At 35.7% G+C, this 23,056-nt stretch overlaps 1 protein-coding gene across 5 annotated transcripts in view; it reads right to left on the bottom strand.

Annotated features, from left to right (window-relative positions):
• IDE (insulin degrading enzyme) overlaps positions 1-23,056 on the bottom strand; it is an 81,631-nt gene that overhangs the window by 37,466 nt on the left and 21,109 nt on the right. For all 5 annotated transcript variants that reach the window (XM_031044705.2, XM_031044706.2, XM_034061320.1 and 2 more), the window contains exons 5-12: positions 21,426-21,548; positions 16,530-16,642; positions 15,955-16,117; positions 15,256-15,348; positions 14,630-14,721; positions 12,983-13,063; positions 9,944-10,047; positions 37-139 (exon numbers count right to left, since the gene is read on the bottom strand). In XM_031044705.2, coding sequence (XP_030900565.1) covers positions 37-139; positions 9,944-10,047; positions 12,983-13,063; positions 14,630-14,721; positions 15,256-15,348; positions 15,955-16,117; positions 16,530-16,642; positions 21,426-21,548 — 872 coding nt within the window. The remainder of the gene's footprint in view (positions 1-36; positions 140-9,943; positions 10,048-12,982; positions 13,064-14,629; positions 14,722-15,255; positions 15,349-15,954; positions 16,118-16,529; positions 16,643-21,425; positions 21,549-23,056) is intronic.

Genomic DNA, 23,056 nt, shown 5'->3' with positions numbered 1-23,056 from the left:
TGCAGAGATTAGAATATATTGTAAGTTTTAACATGCCTTAATAACTTCATCAGAAATTGCTTCTTGCTTGTACTGTGTTCCATACCAGTCTTCTGTTCGATCAGTTTTTCCTTCAAAAGACTTGGAAACTATTGCAACTCTGAAAACAAAGAGACAAAGCACTTTGGCATGAATGTGTCTGAGAAAAGATTGTGAGAAATTATTCACACTGTTCCATCACCAGAAAGCACTGATTTCTGGAAATGGTCCCTGAACAATTACAGAGTGCATCTGACAGCAAGCACACATACACTGAACTACACAATAAGGTTAACCACAAAATCAGATTATTGGCATCACTTAATTTTACCAATTTTCTAATGTGCTACAACCTAAAGTTACATACAATTGTTGCTGCACTCAATTTCTATTTTTTAGATTTTGTCATTGTTCCAGAAAACACAGAAAGCAGCACTTGAGATCTACGAAATTACTGAAGTGACTACATTTTTCATACAGCCTATACCAACACTCACGTATGTGAAAATACTAACTACAGAAAATTTATTCCAGACCTAGTGTTTTAGATTGCATTATTGCAGTTTCACTCTTGCATTCATAATCTGATAGTAAAAGTTTCTTCATTTTGCATACATGCTCATTTCAGATTGATACCTGCTTCTTTCCCACCCACCCCCCCACCCCCCCTTTTTTTTGTTGATTTGGGGCTTTTTGAGGAGAAGGGAAAAAAGCAGAAAGATTAACTTCTTTTACAGTCAATGCAACAGAACTATAATCAATTAGAAACCTCAATCATAGAATCATAGAATATCTTAAGTTGAAAAGGACCCATAAGGATCATCCAAATTCAGCTGCCTGCTTCTTGCAGGACTGCCTAAAACTAAACCATCTAAGAGCATCGTCAAGATGCTCCTGGAACTAAAGGATAAATGTAAATAAGAGGAAATCCAGAATGAAGAAAGTTAAAACCATCACAGTATTTTTTCAGTAGTCTTCAGAATAGGTATCAAGAAAAATCCTTTAATTCTTTTTAACACCCTACAAGATGAAGGAGTATTCAATGGAAATAAGCAGATAGCTCTACAAGTAAATAGATGTTTACAAGAATTTTGAAATGGTCAAGAAAGGTAGCACTATTACCTCCTGCATGTATTTAACAATCCCTGGATGTTGAATAGCACAGCAATGAACTCTGCCAAATCTTGTGCAGATGGCTAAAATGCACATTGAAACATCAAAATATACACAATTTAAGTGTTCTTTTTTAATACAATATCTTCAGGCCAGGAACATTCTGTTTTGTATTTCTAATGTGCATGGCAAAGTGGGGCTTTAATCAAAACAGCCATATGGATGTGCCTCAAACTATAGTCTTTTACTTTACAAATACATTACTGGAGAATAACCTTGGGATGAGCTTTTGAATATATTTTAAAAATACCAAAATTAAATAAGTGGACTATTAGTATTTTAGATGCTTATGTCCTCATACCTCCTTTTTCATCTAATGTTTACACATAAATGACTAAATGATCTAAGACTGAAAAAAAAACAAGGATTCTGCTATATTCGGCTCTAGATTGTCCTATTATGAAGATTTTCAAATTATTAATAATTTAATCTGTGCATTGTATTTCAAATAGCAGGAGAACAGTAGGGTGAACAGCTAGCATTAGATGCATTTAAACAAATTACAAGTGCATCTCAGTGACATCAGACTGTAAAGATACATTCTCAAGCAAGATTCAAAAACTGAAGCAGGATTTGACCACACTTTGAGACAGTATTTTAAATCATACATACTAAAGAGGGGTAATCAAATCTCATGGTTGAGGGACGCAGATTTTCTCTGTGTTGTGGAAGAAATTTTTACCCCTTGAAAGAACCACACATAGCATGAACACACACACACATGCACAAAACAACCCTGCTCCACTGCAGAAGTTATGCAATATTCAAACCAGAATGAGAATAATAATCTTGAAGAGATATATTATTTCATCTCACTGCAAACGGCAATAGAAATGGCTAACATTTTTATTGTAACTTCCTATAAAATGGTTTCATACCTGTTTGCCTGTTACATCTATTTAATTTGTTATATGAAAGAAACAATACTAAACAAATATTGAGCAAAGAACTGAGCGCTTTAATGCTAAAGAATATTTATTCTTGCAACACAGCAGACACTAGCTTGGTCAACAAGGCAGAGTCTATTACAGATTGTTGTTTGCATTAAAATGAGTCATAGCAGTATTCTATTATGTTTTGCATTCTAACTCAAGACAGCTGGTGAGCAAAAGCTTTATCACGTACAGATAAAGTTGCTAAGAGACTATAAAAACCATAAAATTATTAGAATTTCAGAGCAAACTATCTGGCCTTTTCATGTATTAAATAAAAAATAAATTAGAAAAAAATGGAAAAAAGAAGGAAAAAGAAGAGTCTTAAATGAAATTATTATCCTGATGAAATTCCAATAATCAAGCAGTCTGAGAGCAAGAGAAGTGTGTTTTATAGTGTAATATACAAATGTCTGTTATTTTCTGTTATTGGATATCCCTCCTTCTACCCTCTCCAATGTACCAATGCTCAAGCAGTATTGACAATCCAAGCACCCAAACAGTTGCTACAGGAGCATACCAAAATTAAATACCTAAAAATAATTCTGTCTGCTCAACATATACAAAATGAAATCGTGGAAAACAGCAAATCTTTAAGCAGTTCTTCTTCAAGAGATCCTCCTGCCCGCTCTAAACTCCAAATCACCACTGGAATGGGAACTCACATTTTGAACTCTTGGAAACATACAGCAGCATGAAACAGGCTACAAGACATTCATTCTGCCTGAGACTTACAACTAAACCAAGATACAAGCACCAAGAGCAATGAATACCAGGCCAGGAAAAGAAGCACCACAGGTAGAAGTACAATGTTATGCAGTTACTTAAATGTTTCCTGATGCATATTTAAAATTCCTAGTTACGTAACGTTGCTTCTGCTTTTCATTTCTGTGCTGTGCAGCACTATGAATATCCATACGGTTTAAGACAGAATTGAAATGCACTGGAAAAGTAAGACAGGCAATCAGGCAAATTACCATGATCTGCTTAAAACATATTTAAATTCAACCAATGCAGTTTGACTTCTGAGACATTCATGAGCACAGAATACAGCTGGAACTGTAAACGCAATTTTTTTCTATATGTATATTCTCGTACATGCAAACTGTTTCAGTCCTCAGTTATGGTCAATTTTCAAAAAAGAAGCACAATTTCTGTGATGTGATACCTATTTACTAGAGCCAATTTATTTATTTATTTATCATCTTCCTGAAATCTAAATGAAGCTACAAGTCACAGATCCACAGAAGGGTGTTACTTGGGAAGAGAACTTGTGCTTTAAAATCAATGTCCTTCCAGGAAAGATAATCAACTATTATATGCTACATTTACATAATAAAACTCAAGCTTCAAAGGGTGAAGAAGTAACAGGCTTTGAGACCACAGTATTTGTGATACTAGTAACAGACATGACAAAGCAAATTTGTTGCAAAAAACCTAACTTATATTTAAGAAGGAACAATTGCTGGTTTAAACTAATTTAAACTTTGTCTTCCAAAACATGACAGTGTCAAGTGAAAAATTTACATGTATCTATTCAAATGAATAAAACGGTAAGAGACAAAACCAACAAAAGCCTAACTTTATTTATAACTTCCCCAAAAATGATCAGTAAAACTGATGTAAGGCAGTATAGGCTATATGAAGCCAGTTCCACACAATTCTTATTAGGAAATGGAATAAGAGGGGAAACTACATGCAGAGAGATGTTGCTGGAGTGTAGCATTCCAACCATCCTGCAGAAGCACAAATTATTTCTGAGTTCAATCAAACTGAGTCTCTACAAACAGAATGGTTTATGGAGGTGGAAATAAGTGAACAAATTGTGATTTTCAACATCTTTACTCAGATACAATGCAATTAAAAATAAACACATACATTCCAAAATTGTAACATGCTTATCATCAGAGATGAGCATCAGCAGCTGCATTGAAATAACTGTTTGCTCAGTATCTGTAAAATTCCAGCCTTCACAAACTTCTGTATCAACGTTTCTGGCATTCTTTTTTTTTCTTCCCTCTAGGATAGTACTAGTGATGCACTTCAGATACCAAGAGAGGAAAAAAGTCCATTTACTACCCAGGGGAAAATATTCTTTGTCTGCTTAATTTGATGAGTCACTAGCTTCTTAAATTTTAATAAGAGCATTTATTCTGCAGATGATGGGGGGGGAGGGGGAATTATTGGAAATTACATTTTTCAGTTAAGACTGCAACACGTGCCAAGTCCCTTCTCTTATCTTCACAGATGGTTGGCAAAACCCAGCCCAGTTTGAACAAGTAAAAATGATACATCTTAAAAAGGTTTCTCTCTCAGGGAAATTAAGCCACTAAATGCAACAAGTAGTGTTTGGGGGTGGAAGGGGGGAGAAGAATATCAAAACTTCCTGTTATGGTTCAGTCAAATAGAAGCACATATGTATATTTGCTACCATCTGGGAATATGGATATTTTTCCATATTTTCAATAAAGACAGTTTGTTAAGAAAAAAACAGTTGAAAAGCTAAACTTTTTAAAAAGACATTGAACAGAAGCCTCTCACTGTGAATGCAGCTACCCCAATATAGATATATAAGCAATTACAAATAAAACCATTATACAAAGGAAAAATTCAAAATCATTGAATCATAATGTGATTTGGGTTGGAAAGGACCTTAAAAATCATTTATCTCCAACCCTTCTGCCATGGGAAGGGAAACCCACGCCTTGACCAGGCTGCTCAAAGTCCCCCCAACCTGGCCTTGAACACTTCCATGGATGGGGGATGGGGCCATTGTAAGACACAAATTACACAAGGCATAAAAAGAAAAACAAAACAAAAGAGACAACCTCCCCCCCAACAAACAAAACAGACAAATAACAACAGCAAAGTTGGAATTATGTGGCACATATGAACTCTTTCATTAAAAGGGAGAATAGAAAGGTGAATATGAACATAAATATCAGTAAATGGTGGGTAACCAGAACATATATAGATATTTAAAAGCACATGCCCACAGTATTTTATTAGTCTGTAGAATCCGCTCAAAGACAAAAGAAGAAAACAACCTACTGGATTGCCAGATGCATATAGATACAGATGTAATTTAAAAAGTTAACGACATGGTGATCTTTTTATTATCATTTATAATCTCAACTCATTCTTTCAGGAGAGCCTTCAATCTTTGTATCATACCATGGAATCATAGAACAGTTAGGGCTGGAAAGGATCTTAAGATCATCTAGTTCCAGCCCCACTGCCAGGGACAGGGATGCCTCCCACCAAACCATGTCACGCAAGACTATGTCCAACCTGGACCTGAACGCTGCCAGGGATGGAGCTATTCACAACTTCCTTAGGCAACCCACTCCAGTGCCTCACCACCCTCACAGTAAAGAACTTCTTTCTTATATCCAATCTAAACCTCCCCTGTTTAAGTTTTAACCCGTTACCCCTTGTCCTGTCACTACAGTCCCTAATGAAAAGTCCCTCCCCAGCATCTGCACAGGCTCCCTTCAGATACTGGAAGGCTGCTGAGTTTTCCATGCAGCCTCCTCTTCTCCAGGGTGAACAGCTCCAACTTTCTCAGCCTGTCTTCATACGGGAGGTGCTCCAGCCCCCTGATCAGCCTCATGGATGATACTTTTAGTAATATTTAATATTGCCAGGGTTTTTGTTCCCCCAAGATATTTTACCTTGCCAGCAATTTAAAATAAAAGATACTCTAAAATTATATCCCTTGTTATATTTTACTACACTCTGAAGTATTTTAAGATTAAAAAAAATTCTAGTTCATTTCATTCTACTTTTAATTTCACAGTGCTTAAAATGTGTCTAGAAGGAATACAGTACTATACACAAGTTAGTATTTTGCTTTAATCGCATGAAAATAGAAAAGCCTGATTAGTTCAGATCTTTAAACACCTGATGCCCTGAATATAAACATTTAATTCCCACTAAAACTGAAAGGACTTAAGACTTTTATACCTAAAAAAACCCAGCTTGCATTATTATCATAAAAGCTACACACAAGCACAACTATAACTTTTGAGTGTACACTGAAAAAATGTATCATTTAGAGAAATAGGAAAAAGCAACATGACACAATCTTAAATTTTGATTATTTGGGTTTATTTTGTTATAGTTTTGGAGAAGATAAATAGTCTGAACAAAAAGAGAACTAAGATGTAAATGTATAGTTATTATGGCAATAGCAAACACTAGTGTGGTTTTAGTCTACACATTATAAGTAATACATTTATCATTACTCTCACCATATACCATTCAAACTCAGAGTATGCCTGCTGCTACATCATTACAGACCTCCTGCAGGCCTCATTCAATCCATGTTAGAATATCAGTGCTTTGCTGAATTCCACTGTTCAAACTGCATTTAATCAGTCTTTGGTTCCTCTCTAGTTTGTATGTATTCATATTTAAGCTTTAACAGGACAGCCGTAGGCATAGCTGTGGCTATTTAAGCTTCAGAGAACTAACCTGCTCATACTTACTATATCTTTAAGCCCTACTAAAATCTATGCAACAAAAAGAACCTAGAATTTCTTTAACAATACACTGAAGAGCCCATAAAACCAGATATATTCCAGTTCTGAAAGTCTCTTTATACCCCAATATTTAGCTTTCTTAATTAAAATGCTTAAAACTACATAATCATTATAATCTACTTTTTATGCCAGGTAAGGTGAAGAGGCAATGTGGTTTGTCCTGAGGGAAGATTAAACACAATATATTTCTTCCAGCAGCCAGAAAGAAAGCACAGTAACAACAAGCTAGAAGAAAGCAGGGTAAAACCCAAGACATTTAAAGCCCACGAATACACGGAAACCCACATACACAGATGTTACTAGATGATCATCCTTCTCTGATGATGCACTTTATTCAGTCACCAAACCACCAACACTATTCCATTATGAAAACTTTGAACCTTCCTGTAGAGAAAAGCATACCTATTCTATCAAATTTAGCTTCCAAACCACCCCCACCACTATGCCTCTCCAGTCTAAACATACTACACTCCGCTACTTAAAAAGTCACATACAGGTTAAATTTGAAATGCCGAGATGAAAACACTATCTCCATTATCTGAAAGATCAATGCTTCTCAGTTCAAACACTAAAGTTGGTCATCTTCAGTTGGCATTTGCTCTAGATGTGTCCCATCTTGAAAAAAATCCTTTAAAATTAATCCACAACTACCAAGCTTAAATATATTCCCATTAAGTCACTTTGACAAATGAGAGAAAACTGATGTAACCCTACAAAATTACTAGAAATAAAGATACATATAATAGTAAACAATTCTTTTCTTTGGTTACTAATGTTTCAAGTAATAGCTAAATTCCATATATATTTTCTCTCTCTGATAACATTCTTGCTCATCTTACTCTTCCCCCTCACCCCACTTTTGTTTCAAACAAGGACAAAGAGAAATGCAAGACTGCAACTGCAAGTGAAAATATGGGCTTATATTAACTAAAAAACATTATGAAACTACTACATATTTGAAAAAAACCGCAGCATGTAACATACTAAATTTTTCTAAAACGTATCACCGCTATTCCTGTGCGGGAACACATTCTGTAGACCTGAATTTTCTCCGTCTGCCTGCATTCCCTACACTTTCCTTTGTCACCCTAGTAACTTTTGAACAAGGTTAATTATGGCTACTTTACACTCAAGTACTGTCAGCTGGAAGGGAGCGTGAAAAGGCTGGCAAAGCCAGCAACAGGAGTAACAGAAACCTGATGAATGGTCTGTGACCTCCAGTAGCTTCTGATAACCTTGAAGAGTGTATGAATGTATTTGCATATATTAATTTGCTCTAGCAATTTTTGAAAACTTAAGGAAGAAGATGCTTTGGAAGTTCTCTGGCTAATAACAGAGACCAAATTTAATTATGAAAGGTATTCTTCCCAAAGTCAATATTGACTCTTTGCTTGCAAAGTTAAGAGCCACATTTTACATGAAGCTGTAATAAACATCACATCTGATTAAGCACCTGTAGCTTGTTTACTAAATTGGTATTAAAATCAGTATTAAATCAGGATTAAAAAAATGGCTTACATATTTCTTGTGAGCAATTCTAAAACCAGTTACAAGTTCAGATTTATGTGGAATTTGGTTAAGCTTTCTTCAGAGAAGTAATTATATATTCCCGCTTTAGTTACTAAGACCAGTCTTTGTGTTAAAGGTAAGCTCTTGTACCATATTTCCAGGAAGTTGGGGAGTAGAGCAACATGAAAATGCATTCAAAATAGATGTATTTAATACTAAAGGAAAGAGAATCTGGAAATTTTCTTTAAAGTAGTGTTCGTTCAAAATATGGTCTGGAAATATTCAAGTTTCAGCTGCAGTATCCCACACACATTACACATGAGATGCACACCCACACACAAAGATATAGGCTCTTCTTTAAAGGGCATTAATTACTATGGCAACTACTGTGACTGACACAGGCAGGTTCAGTTACTTTATCATTACTTGTATACCCATAGAAACACCAGAACCCCATGACATTTATAAATACAGTTCCAATTTTATCCTACTTTATCCAGTATTGGAAATATACCATCTTTTGAAAATGAAGTAACACGCACCTTAAATTAAATGAATATACAAACAGACCTTGCCATGCAAACACAGTGAAGATTCGTGCCCAAACTTTTAAGTAATTCACAGTCATTTCAGATGGCTGAAATATATAAACCCTAGAAATACATGAATGCGTGCCTCACTGTCTTTCTATAGCCAACACTGACTGAATATTTCAGTTTGGAACACATGCAGAAACAGACACCCCCCCCAATCATTATTTTTTTGTATCATATACCTGGCTTACAAAACATGTTTTTAAATACAGCGAGACTGATACAGAATCCCAAGCAAGAGCTTGTTTCTGTGTTTTCATCCGTTTTAATAATCTCTCTATACCACTAATTTAATATTACAATATACAAAACAGATACATTAAACGAGTCAAGTGACAAGAAAAAAAAATCAGGCCAGAAAGTACTAGAATAACAGTTACCCATGCAACCTTCTAGTAACTGACTGTGCCACATTATACATGCAAATATATACACACATAAATCTACATACTGTCCTACTCAACCTCTGCCCTGTTCGGTGCACAGAACAATTAAGAAACAGTTATTCGATATTTTACATATTTAGCTGAGTGCATGACTGACTTCTCTTTCCAATATTCACCTCTTTTTCTAAATAAACAATCACTAAAATGTCTCTCACACAATACTCTGTGTTACAGAAACTGATTTCATATTTTAAAATATCCCAAGAGACATTATTTTCATAGATAGGAAGGTAAACTTTCATTTCTTTGCCCTCTGCAGGCTTTACTGCATTTAAGCCTGCATAAGTTTTGCTGCTTAGCTCCTTCAGGTTTGGTCCCATCAGAGTTCTGCTGCTGTCCTACCACAGGCTCTTTGACTCAAACCTCTTCTCTTTGTTTCTTCTGTTTGCCCCATTTCCAAGATTCAGGACTCTCAATTGTATATCCTTGCTAAGCCTGACATAATCTTCCCTTCTTAACTCCAGTCTGCCTACTAGTCTGAGGAAGACATGCTGTATAGAAAGGACTGAACGGACATTTCTGTCTGAACAGGAAGAGCGGCATGCCCTCTTACTAGAGTGCTTATTTTCTATGGGGAGCAGAGACATTAACACACAGAAAAACTAGCTCTTTTTCAACAACATTTACTTTGGAGTTGTAAGAAACACCTAAGAACTTGTGTTTCCATTAGCTCATCTGCTTTCTTATAATGTCTGGTTTAAATTACAAGTTATTGCAATTTAACTTACCGAACATTTTCTGGTCTCAATTTGTCCAGTACCATCTCTATTAAATCAGGCCTAAATTCTTCGAGCAAATATTCAGCAGCCAATACTTCTTCTATAGGGTAATACTAAAAAAAACAAACAAAAACAAAACCATAAATAAGCCCAGAAGCATGTAGATGAATTAAACAAAAACATGCATGAAAGAAATACTGTTTTGTAAAGGAAATAAAAGCACATGTTTCTGGTCACGAAATCAGTATTACCATTGTCATTTAAAGTTAGAAGTGTACAGATGTCTTAAATTCTTTCTTAGAACTAAACAAGATGAAGAAGTAGTGAAATTATGCAATCATTTCTGCTCTATTACGTAATTTTATATACCACATATTACCATTCTCTTGAAATATTTTATGTCCCAGTATAAGAAGTCACACACCTTTGAACACTGTTTTGAAATAACTGAAGTAAAAAGAACATAGCAAATGCTGACCCCTGGAGGATATTTTCAAAGACAGCAAAACACAAAGTACTCATTAAAGTGCATTTGGGAAAAATGAAACATAACCAAAACAGAACAAACAAAAAAATAAACCAAACTACAAACAAAACAAATAAACAAAACCCATCACCATTATAAAAAACCAAAATCCACCACAAAGACAAAACCAACAAACCACTAAAGTTTTTTTAGCATTCGCCAAGAATTCAAATTTTTGTTCACAGTAATTGAAAGTATATTTCAGTTATCTGACAGCATAATACAAATTTAGATATACATAATTCTAGTGGGGCTTTTTAGGATCAAACTGAGATTCTCTTCCAATAAATCACAATTGAAGAAGAAAAAATACAGTTCCAAGTTCCTCCGAAAATTCTTAGTACAACTGATTGGAAAACTTTATTGACAGACGTTTAGCATGGGAAAACCACTAGGTGACCTAAGCACTGAGTACCTGCAGTTTGCCATACAGTTGTACTTCTGACCAGAACTATTATAAAATGGCTTTCTGAATTACACACATTATACAAACAACTACAGTGGAACGACTTCCAGAACAAAGCGTAACACACAAATGATTTTGGAAAAGAGAAAGGGCTGGGGGAAGGTGTGGAGACCAAGAGCAATGTACCAAACCTGTATCACAAAAAATTCAAATGTGAGTGCTAAAGATCCAGAATTTGAAAGGTCTATCCTAAAAGATTAATTGTACACTGATGAATTCTCATTTAGCTACATTCTGCATGAACAGCTAAGCAGACGAAGCAACTTGAAGGGGAGATGTTAAGTAATCTCTTCTAATGCTCTTCTAATCTGAAATTATCAGGGCAATACAAATTTAGAGACCTGAAATCTACACTTTATCTCTTTTATAGACACATGCCACTGTCTGCTCACCAAGTGGAATTGAACATATATTTTCTTTGGTTACTTTATTTCTGCATTGCTTGAGCAAGAGGACTGGACAAGATAACCTCCCAGAGGCCCAGTCTCAACTATTCTGTGATTCTTTTCAGCAAGGTCAGAGCATAATGTAACTAAACCAGAACAGACTAAAACCATCTAGATATGACAATCAGATTAAAATAAAATGTTTAAAATTACACAACTAAGGAGACAAAACACAACAGAAGAAAGAGCATTGCAGACCAGGGAACAATTACTTGGAAAGCATCAAGCCTACACATGAGAAATATGAAACATAATTTGACAGAGAGACCTTTGTGGTGACTCCTAAGACCAGCACAAAAGTGCTTTAAAGATGAACTTCTGCTCTGTTGAGTAAAAGGGTTTTGTAAAGCTTTTTGGTAAATACGTAACAATCTATGACATTATGTTTACTCATGCTAACTTACACACATGTTCTTGTCCAAGTTATGAAAACCAGTGAGTATTCATAAGCACAGGAAATCACCAAACAATAATTCTAGCTCAATTAATTCTACGTATAGACTTAGTATGATTTTGAGGCAATAAAGAGAACTAGAAAAGTTCTTTTTCCATTAGTGTTTAAGCAACTAACAGCAGAATCAGAATTACCATTCATACTGCAAAGCACAGCAAACAAAAAGCAGCAAAAAAAAAGCTCATGAATCAATACCCTGCTCTTTAGAACACTGCTGGCAACTTCCTGGCCTGATTTTTGGAGACAGCAATTGTAATCGGGAATGATCCAACAAATACAGATCACTGAAAGACTGTTTCAGAAGTCCATTTGTTAAAGAGATTTTATGTATCTAACAGCACAAAAGCAAGAGACAAATAGGAGCTCCTTTAAATACTCATTTAAATTATTTCAGTTGTCTAATGCTTCTTAGTACACAGCAAGACAATATCAAAATTTAAGACCGTTATTTCAGACTTTACATATTAAAGGTGCAGGAGCATTAACAGGAATTCCAGCCAAGAAAGCAAAAATGGCTCTGAGTAGATGTAGACATTAGCTGTGCAATGAAGAATGGCTGCAATGCACAGAAGTTGCGAGAATTTAACTAGACAAAAAAACCTTGACTAAATCTTCCTTTAGTGCAAAATGAGGGAACTGAATTTTGCAAGAAATATAAAAATTAAGTACATGATTCTTTCAGTACCAGTACATGATCATATTAGTAAGAGTCAAACATTTCTAATTTCCTCTTTAAACAAATGTTTATGCTTCCTGCAGTATTTCAACATTGTTAACTATAAAAGCATTTAGAAACACAGTGCTTGTACTGATGATAAAATCTTAGTTTTCTAATATTTCCGTAGAGAACATTTCGCTATCAGGAAGACACGGAATGACATGGCACATATGTCTTAAGAAACACTGAAACAGATCAAATGGCAACTTCAGTTACTGTAAAATCAGGTCTACGAAGCACAGAAGTATAAAATAGTAGAGACTGAAGGAAATCTGACTTACTGACTGCCAAAACTAAGATTTGTGCAGCATAATATTAACTTCCTAAGCTCCAGGAGTACATGGGACCTTTGCAAACACCTGTACTTACTAAAAGTATAATCAAACATAGCACTAGATGATTACTGTATTGTAAAAAACACCAAAACCAATTACTTACATGCAACATTCCTCCAAGCTTTGATGTATAACCTCGTGGTCGTTCCTTATCTTTAAACCTGAATGCCACAGCATTTAGATCCTAGGAAACAATGTAGGAAATGGTTGAAAAGTGTATATTAAGGATGATTTTAAGAATAATTATTGGTACTTAATTGTTTTTTATAAAGTTAAAAAAATAACGGAGTTTTGTTATAGCCATTTTATAGTAATCAGACGGGTATCTAACACAAAAGTTCTCAGTAATATTCAAGTTGCAAAATACTCAGAAACAATGTGAAGAGTTATACAAGTCCTGTACATCCCGTTCGTAGTAGAGATCTGTCTCAAAGCTCAGATATTTAAATTTCCCCAAATTTGAAAACACACCAACTTTGATACAACCAATGCATAGTGTTCCAGTGCAATGACTGTTGTTATGTTAATGAACTGAAGCCTTTCCCTCTTCCTTTTTTGTTCCTTTTATCAGCCAACCAAAAGGTACTTTTAGAGACAGAAGTGTGTTTGTTTATGCTGTCTTAGCCACAGAAGTAGAACACATCATTCTTAGAATTCATTGGCAAGAATGAATTAAAGAGATCTAGGACTATAAAGCAAATGAAAAGGACAGTCCATCCTTCCCTGAAACCATGCTGTGAAACTCATTCAACAATTCAGCTGAAAACAAATTCAAAAGGTTATTTTCCGACTGGTTTGCTGTCTCTTGCTGACTCACCTCACAGCCTCAGGAATACCTGGACTGTTACAAGAGAAGCAAGGGAAAAACACAGCAATGAGATAAGAGGATGGACCTGCCTCTTTAAAATCCTGTATTTTCTTACAACAGCAGTGAAAAAAATTCTTTGGGACTTTTACAAGAGGGTAATGAGACTTCTTTTACAGGTATACTATGTCAAAACGCAAGAAAAGTTAATACATCTGCAGAATTTCTACACTTGGAACATACTCAACAGTTTTCACCAAATAAAGCTAAGATGGAAAAAGAACTCTTTAACCCAAGTATTTGCAGTGAACCAACAACTCTATATGCAAAAATGACACTTTATTTCACACTGTCATTGAGTGTAGTAATAGGATACTTTACATGCTTTGCTCTGTGCACATAGAACCACACGGACTCAAAGAAGCATGAACAGTTCTGCAAAGACTGAAGTGTACAGCCAAAGTACCCCATGAAAAGTTTTAATTCATCTCTCAAAAAGGTGAGAGAACAAAGAGCAGATTAATGTCCTACAGCCTTTACAATCTCAACTATATGATTTGACACGTGAAAGAAAATAGGGGTAGAACAATAGCCATTTCAATTTCCAGTTCAATGTTACCCCCCACAGCAAATGTTTCTCCCACTCCACCTTCAGTGAAGACTAAGGAAGGTTATGTAGAGTCCCTGTGGACAGATTAAGATCTTTCTTTCTATACCTCCATTATGCTATCATAAAACATCAGCTCACGGCTCTGTAAGAGCATTTCGCAACTACATTAAGATAATATGAATGCACTTGTCATTTGTGTCACATTGTACCCTAAAATTAATAAACTTTACCATGCGATTATTAAAAGATTATTTTCACAGACAAGGAATCTGTTTATATTTATAATCCAGAACTCTAAAAATACAAACGCATATTTCAAGTACCAATCACTGTACCTTGCACTCTTGGAAAACCCATTCCTGAGGTCCTTCTGTACGTAGCTTTTGAATATATTGAAACATGTGCAAAATTATATCTTCAACATGCACTGGAAAGAAAAAGACTTACTTAATTCATTGAGTTCTGCACAAAGAAAAAATTCTGATGAACACAAACATGCAAGCTTATATTTGTAATTACACCCCAACACATCAAGATACTCAAGTATATATGCAATCCCACTGGCAAAGTTAAACATTTTTTCCTCAGACATGCACTTGCTCCCAGCTAATTCTGAAAACTGCAGTAAACATGTCTTATGTTAAGATACTGATTTATGACCTAATTTAACTCAGGTCTAATTAGCATGAATAAGTAGCACACACAGGTATTAACAGCTTTTCTTTTAAGCAAATTTACTTTAAAATATTTAATGAAATACTTTGATAGAACCTCAACTAAGTTGGTTTTCTTATGTTAGATGAAGCATGCTAGCATACTCAGAGATCTAAACACAGAGTAACAAACAGTTAATTAAAATAAATTGGCTTTCAACCTATAAACACAATTAGTCTCTTTGGATACAAACACTAACCCATCAGAGCAGGAATAATAAGGAATGCAGACATAGTGCTTCACTTACAAAGTCCTTCTTCTGTCAAGTCCACATTAATGATGAAAAACATGAAACCTCTAGCACCTTCCTTCTGTCCTCCAACAAGGGTATTTACCCATCCTATGAAATAAAAAAAGAAAATATATTACACAAAGAAATCTGTAACAATATAGGCTACATTTTATTTTTTTCTTTTTTTTTCTTATATTTTGACTACTTTAAACGTTCTCCTCTTCCTTAACTCCTATAGCAATGATGCAAGTTAAACATAATACAAGTCAGACCTACCTGATTTTCTGCTCAGTGATATGACAAACTCAAGATAATGTGATTACTGGGAAATTTATTTCTATTTGCAAACAGTAATATGAAGAAAAACAGTGAAAGATACACTCTTCTTCCCTTCCAGACATTAAGAGACCTGAGAGTATTCTCTAAGTCAGTGACAGAATAGGGCCAAGATCATTATGCCAAAGTTTGTATAACCATCTAAACAAGGGCAGATAAAGAGGAGTGCAAGAAATAATAGCTACAGTAGTCAGAGTGCCTGTTATTTATTATTACCCACCACAGAACAAAAATATAGCACAAAATTACTTACAACCCAAACTACTCAAACAGTTGGAAGCTTTAAATTTAACACAGAGACGTCAATTTTAAGTGAATTGTAGCTTCAAAAAATGTGTAATAAATTAATTTTTAGCTCTTTACTTTCAAAGGCCTTACCTTTGGCTTTAAGCTCTGACAGAAGACTCCCTGGGCCTTCATGCCCAATCAGATGACCAAGATAATGGCCAGGATTTGATTTATAGTACTTCTGAAGGTCTGGTATGGGAAATGTGACATAAAGATTTCTAATGTCCTTAATGGGTACCACTTTGTAAAGTTGCTGAGGGGGAAATAAACAAGGAGATCCATAAACAAAAGGGAACTCTCATTATTTTACTCATCTCTGGAGCACATATGTTCCCTTCACACATGCACAGATATTTTATTACAAACATATCAACAAAATCTGGAAAGTAAAACTTAGGGCAACACTTCAGTCATTCACGATGCAAACAGAAAAAAAGAATTATCTCAGTTACTTACAGCTGCAACCAAATATACAACCTTTACTATAAACTACATAATACTGTACTCAGCATGGAAAGAAAGGTAGGTGGAAAATTAAGAAATAAATATGGAACTTAAAAGGGACACTGATACAAAAGTAATGAAGTGCACAGTGCACTACTGAAACATGAAAAAATATCATTTAAGATACGCACTCCTGATGGAAGACTTATCTCTGTACATACCCGGAGATGCTCTTCTTGGAAAGGATGTTCAGGAAACTCTGGTATAGGAACATTTTTATTCTCTACTTCTGAAAATAACTTTACTACTAAGCAAGTCAGCTCATCCAAGGATTCTAGAATAAAGAAACATTAGAAAAAGCATAATCATTATCTGAAGATTCTGGCAAATTTGGATTTTGCATATTCTTTGGGGGAGACATGAATCCTATAACTAGTTTTAATGGTATGATGGTTATAGATTTCGAAAAAGGAAACCTATATTTAATACTTAAACTTCGAACTATAACATGTTTCAAGGACTGTGGTTATTAAAGGAAGGCTTCAATCATGATTAAAATAAATCCAGTAACCAGAAAAAACGTATTTAAATTTTACTGATGAAACTAAGCTGGAACCAAAGAAAAGACACACCAGATACTGTACATTTACAAAAAATAAACATTCCACAAAAGGTGAACAGACATGGCATTACAGTGCAAATTTTCCAGAGTGAAAGCACCTTTGCCAAAACTCGGATTTTCTTCAGCCTCAGTTCATCTCCAGTACTTCATGTACCCTGTGAGCCAGGGTCATCTGTCCTCAGTGCCCTAATATTTCACACACATCTGTGATCTGTTTAAGCATTTCATCTTTAACATCCACTCTACTTCCAGTCCTACTCTCCAAAAAGAACGGGAAGTCCATTTGCAGACAATCAGAATTTGATGTTCTGCATGAACTCACCTAAATTGACCTGTACCATTTATGTTGAAACACTGCATTCAAAATAGCTATCTGCTTAAATAAATGCATTTTGGAGCCCTTCTCAAAGTGAGAATAAAATAAGAAAGACACATCCGTCAAATTTTTTAGCACATGCCTTTCAAGGGTGGGTGTTTCTTGGATTGCTCAAAGTACAACCTTAATCCTTGAAAGATTTAAAAAATCAGTCACCTTGCTCTATTTAGAATCACAGTTGGATTTAGAAGGCAGAATCTTCCCTACCCAACACATGTATGCTCCTGCACTTAGAGAACAGTGCAGGAAAAAAAACCCTGAAGTAAAACACAACCGCAAAAAAACAATGCAAACTGAGGTGAGTCACTGTGCAATAAAGCTTTCTGAATGGCATGTAGTTCTACTAAAAGACCATTATTCTTATCCACACCAGCAAAATACAATGAGTTCGACACCATCTCTAAATTGGAGAGACATCAATTTGATAGGTGGACCACTCCATGGATAAAGAACTGCCTGGATGGCCACACACAGAGTTGTGGTCAATGTCCAGCTGGAGACCAGTAACAAGTGGTGTCCCTCACGATCAGTGTTGGGACTGGTCTTGTTCAACATCTTTGTCAGTGACATGGACAGTGGGATTGAGTGTGCCCCCAGCAAGTTTGCTGATGACACCAAGCTGTGTGGTTTGGTTGACAGGCTGAAGAGAATGAATGCCATCCAGAGGGACCTTGACACGCTTGTGAGGTGGGCTGATGCCAACCTCATGAAGTTTAACCATGCCAAATGCAAGGTCCTACAACTGGGTCGAGCAATCCCAGGCACAGCTACAGGTTGGGCAGAGAACAGATTCACAGCAGCCCAAGGAGAAGGACTTGGGGGTGTTGGTCGAGAAACTTAAGAAGAGCTGCAGTGTGCGTTCACAGCCCAGAAAGCCAACCGTATCCTGGGCTGCATCAAAAGGAGCGTGATCAGCAGGTCAAAGGAGGTGATCCTGCCCCTCTATTCTGCTCTCATGAGACCTCACCTGGAGTATTGTGTGCAGTTCTGGTGTCCTCAACATAGAAAGGACATGGTACTGTTAGAACAAGTCCAGAGGAGGGCCACGAGGATGGTCAGGGGACTGGAGCACCTCCCATATGAAGACAGGCTGGAAAGTTGGGGCTGTTCAGCCTGGAGAAGAGAAGGCTGCATGGAGACCTCATAGCAGTCTTCCAGTATGTGAAAGGGGGGCTACAGGAATGCTGGTGAGGGACTCTTCATTAGGGACTGTAATGATAGGACAAAGGGTAACGGGTTGAAACTTAAACAGGGGAAGTTTAGATTGGCTATAAGGAGGAAGTTCTTTACTGTAAGGGTGGTGAGGCACTGGAATGGGTTGCCCAGGGAGGTTGTGAATGCTCCATCCCTGGTGGTGTTCAAGTCCAGACTGGACAGAGCCTTGGGTGACACAGTTTAGTGTGAGGTGTCCCTGCCCATGGCAGTGGGGCTGGAACTAGATGATCTTAAGGTCTTTTCCAACCCTAACTATTCTATGATTCTATGTTCATTTATGCTTTACAACAACAGCAAGGGTTCTCTTTAGGTCAGATTTCCAGTTGCCAAGGTGCTTCTTACTGAAAAAGTTTCCACTCAGAATTCTGTATGTGAACTGCCATGCTAAAGCTGTTCTACGATTACTCAGTGAATTTTGCTTTTGATCAGCTAAAAGTAAGTGAATTTCATTACTTAATTTTTATCAAGCTTTTGAATATTTAATACTATTTACTACAGAAATTATATTTTGGTTCCCCCCACCACTTTTTACTGACACTGATGTATTCTTATTTATTTTACACTACATACATATAGTGGTGGAAAACAAAAGAACCATTAGGCTGAACACAGCTTTAGACAGCCATTTATTTCAGAATGCACATGAGTGGAGGGGGACAGATCATGGGGTACTTGCAGTGCGTAACTCAACCTACTTTGTTACAGGACTTCTATTTATGTATTAATCAGCAGTACTGCTACCTTGATAGCAAACATATTTCAGCAAAGATATTATGGAATAATGCTAACAATATCTGTTTTCTACAGCTTGCTTTTTGTGGGTGAAGCTCCCTGAAAGTAATTTTTAAATACTTGTAAATTTTCAAATCTGATGCTAGAGGCAAGCCCTCAAATAGACAAAACAGTCAGGAACATAAAGCCTTCCAGAAAGTAATTGCATCATTCTCTTGCTTGAACAAATAACAGTGTCTTCTCAGGGAAAATAACATACAATTTTTGTCCAAATAGCATTTCACTATTACAATAACAACCACCTAAATACAACAAATAAGGGTAGTTGTACAGCATTTCGTATATATAGGCAAACAAATAACCCAAGTTACCTTTCAAAAAATTCTTTTATGAGAGTGAGAGGAAAAGTCCCAAAGATTGTTTCAAAGGCTCTATTTTTTCTAAATATTGAACTATTTACAAGGACAACACAAAGAATTTGACTGTGAAAAATGACTAGTAAAACCACTTAAATTCAAGAGTTTAATGAGAATGATTTTTGTATTTTGCATTAAAAAAATACATATGTGCAAACTGCAGAAATGTTTGAAAGGAACAGATTCTAAGACTATTTTTTACAATTTACTGACATTTGAAATGCAAATCTTGTCTGTCCTGGAATATTGCCTGTCCAGTAAACAGCTAGTTGAAAAAAAGATGCCTTGAAACCTTCAAAACGGAACTGTTAAATGCGGAAGAGATTCTTAATTATTTTGAACTCTGATCACTATCTACTTACCTTCAATTAATAAATATTTTTATGGAAACTTTTTTATTTTGCTCAGATAAAATAAACAAGAAACACCTGAGAAGGGGGAAGCACTCTTTAAATAACAATAAAAATAAAATCACTATATTGAAAAATATTTACAAGCTATCTTCATCAGTATCACGGTGTTTACTTGAAGATTTCCACTACTACCAAAAGGCTTTTTCACACATGACATACATTACGCCCTATTGGTATTGCCTGCATACGTACCAGTAACATGTCTGATATCCCACCTTTAAAAAATAAAAAATACATATAGCACATTTTCCTTTTCAGCTTGCAACAGTGAAAAAAACCCTTCACCACAGTCAAACCAATGTGTGATGTTACAGCAGATGAGATGTAATAATAAATATATTTGAAAGGAATTAAGGAACCTGGAACTGATTTGAAATGAGTATATGCACAAAACTTGGATTCAGTTAAGAAATACAATCCTCACTGTGTCTGCCCACCTCAAAAATCTACAATAAAAAATTATTCAGGTATATGCTATGATTGAAATTAAACAGGTATATTTTGTTAATCAACTTCATACTCAGCATTCTGTAAACAGAGAGTAGTAAAGGAAGATTTCACTTTTGGAATTTTATTCCATTCACACTCATCATCCGAGCATTACTGTAAACCACCATGCAAATACCGGTTTGACAGTGTATTTTCAAAAAGCAAACACTTTTCAACACTGTTATTAAGCTTTTGGCAAGCCTATGTAAAATATCAACTCAACTGTGGAAAATTTTAAGCAGTTGGAACCTCTGTTAGTTAATTCAGAAGTAGAATCATAGAATGGCTTGGGTTGGAAAGGACCTTAGGATCATCTAGTTCCAACCCCCCTGCCATGGCAGGTATACCTCCCACTAGACCATATTGCCCAAGGCCCTGTCCAGCCTGACCTTGAATACTGCCTGGGATGGAGCGTTTGCCACTTCTTTGGGCAACTGTAAAAACTAAACTGAAGTAAAGCCTTTTTATCTGAATGTTAGGTCAGATTTATCCTTTGATAATACAGAAAATTTTGTAGTGGAAATGTAAGTCTAAAATATTAAAACAGTACGGAAAGCCCTCTCAACATCAGAAACCAGACAGGAGCCAGTCTTCAGAAGAAAACATACAAAGACAGAAACTGGTGACTTGATAATAGATTTAAAATTTTCAGTTTATGTTTCCTACTATAAGCGTATAAACGTGTAAATTCATACATTGCAAGTTACTTCACTAAACATAAAATTACGTTTAGTCAGTCTGTACAAGTTTTACTTTCTTCCCTTCTGTAGATTTTCCAACACTTACATTCACTTATATTTTCTTCCAACATAAATACATGTAAAGTCTTACTCAACCAGCAGAATAAAACTCACCTCTTCCTAAGACACAAATAGCCATTAAATTTGATGAATAATAAGTAGAATGGAACTTCAATAGCTCTTGTCTTACATCTATTCCTTCTTTGGTTGGTCTAGTTTCCAGAGTGAGTTTGTTCCCTGTAATTTAAAAAGAAGTTGACTACATTTGATGTTTATGAATTTATAAATGAAAAATATAAATTAGTAAGTCTGCTTTCCTCCAGATGGATAGTAATTTGAAAAACAAACAACAAACCATGTATAATAAGTAAACTGGATCAGTGCTGTCTCAGCATATCAGAGACAATAAGTACTTCCACTCCCAATCTGCACATTCCTAAAGAACCAAAGATGGTTTAGTCTCCCAAATTAATCATTTTAATTTAAATGGGTTACTTCAAAGCAAGTTAGCTGAGGCTCTAATTCAAAGGTTTTTAATTTAGTACATTTGCAGCAGGTTTTTGCTCCAATATACACACTCCTATCACAGGAATCACTGTGTGAAATTACTTGTAGCATTGTGTGACGTAAGTTATAGCCTAGCATATTAAATTAAATATGTAATTACTAATTTACAAATATTATTTGTGAATTCTGACTTCAGCTTCTGCTTCAAAAACAGCTGAGCTGTTGCTGCAGTCGGGGAATAGGAATAGAGAGAAAGAAAACTACAACTGAATAAGCCCAAAAGCAGGAGATACCAAACTTTCTCCATTAAATTATTCTCCTGTTAATTAGCACAATTTTTACATCAATATCAGGATTTCAAAGATTTATTCTAAAGACACACTCCACATTTACAATCAGAACAGAACTCATGTTTAGTAAAGGTTAAGAAGAAAATCAGAGTCTACACTGATTTTAACAGACTCCACTTCTCACTTCTACATGGGCACACAAAATGGCCAACAGAATCTACAGATCAAATGTGCAAATACTCTATCCATTAAATCTGTGATCAGCAACTCCCTTAAGCCACAACCAGACCAGATACAGAAGAGAGCAAGGGATGCAGAAGAAGAATAAGGCAAGAAAGTGTAGCGGGAAAGTTGACTTACGTACATACAGAAATAAACAGAAAGAGAGAGAAGACAGAGAGCATGCCTGCCATGCACATATGCCCAGTGCACAAATCCTACAATCACAGATGTAAGTGAATACAAATCAATGAGGCAAAATAAGCTACATAAATATGACAAGTTTGTTGTCCAGATGTCTGGTGATTAGATTTGCAACACTCAACAAATCATCATGAAGAGACTGCCTGAAGCAATATATAACTTTAATTTTCAAAGTTCACATCTAAGGAAAAAGCAAGGATTCTTAATTACACCTAAAAAACGTAATTAGGGTATAATGTTTAAAATATTTTAGTCTGTATTCATAGAATCATAGAATAGTTAGGGTTGGAAAGGACCTTAAGATCATCTAATTCCAACCCCCCTGCCATGGGCAGGGACACCTCACACTAGACCGTATCACTCAAGGCTTCATCCGACCTGGTCTTGAACACTGCCACAGATGGAGCATTCACAACCTCCCTGGGCAACCCATTCCAGTACCTCACCACCCTAACAGTAAAGAATTTCTTCCTTAGATCCAGTCTAAAGGAACTATCACTATCTATCTATATCACTATCTATATA

Source organism: Melopsittacus undulatus, chromosome 4, assembly GCF_012275295.1.
Source record: "Melopsittacus undulatus isolate bMelUnd1 chromosome 4, bMelUnd1.mat.Z, whole genome shotgun sequence".
Lineage (NCBI taxonomy): Eukaryota > Metazoa > Chordata > Aves > Psittaciformes > Psittaculidae > Melopsittacus > Melopsittacus undulatus.
Note: the sequence above shows the minus strand (reverse complement) of the source record. Positions and strands in the feature narration are given on the sequence as shown.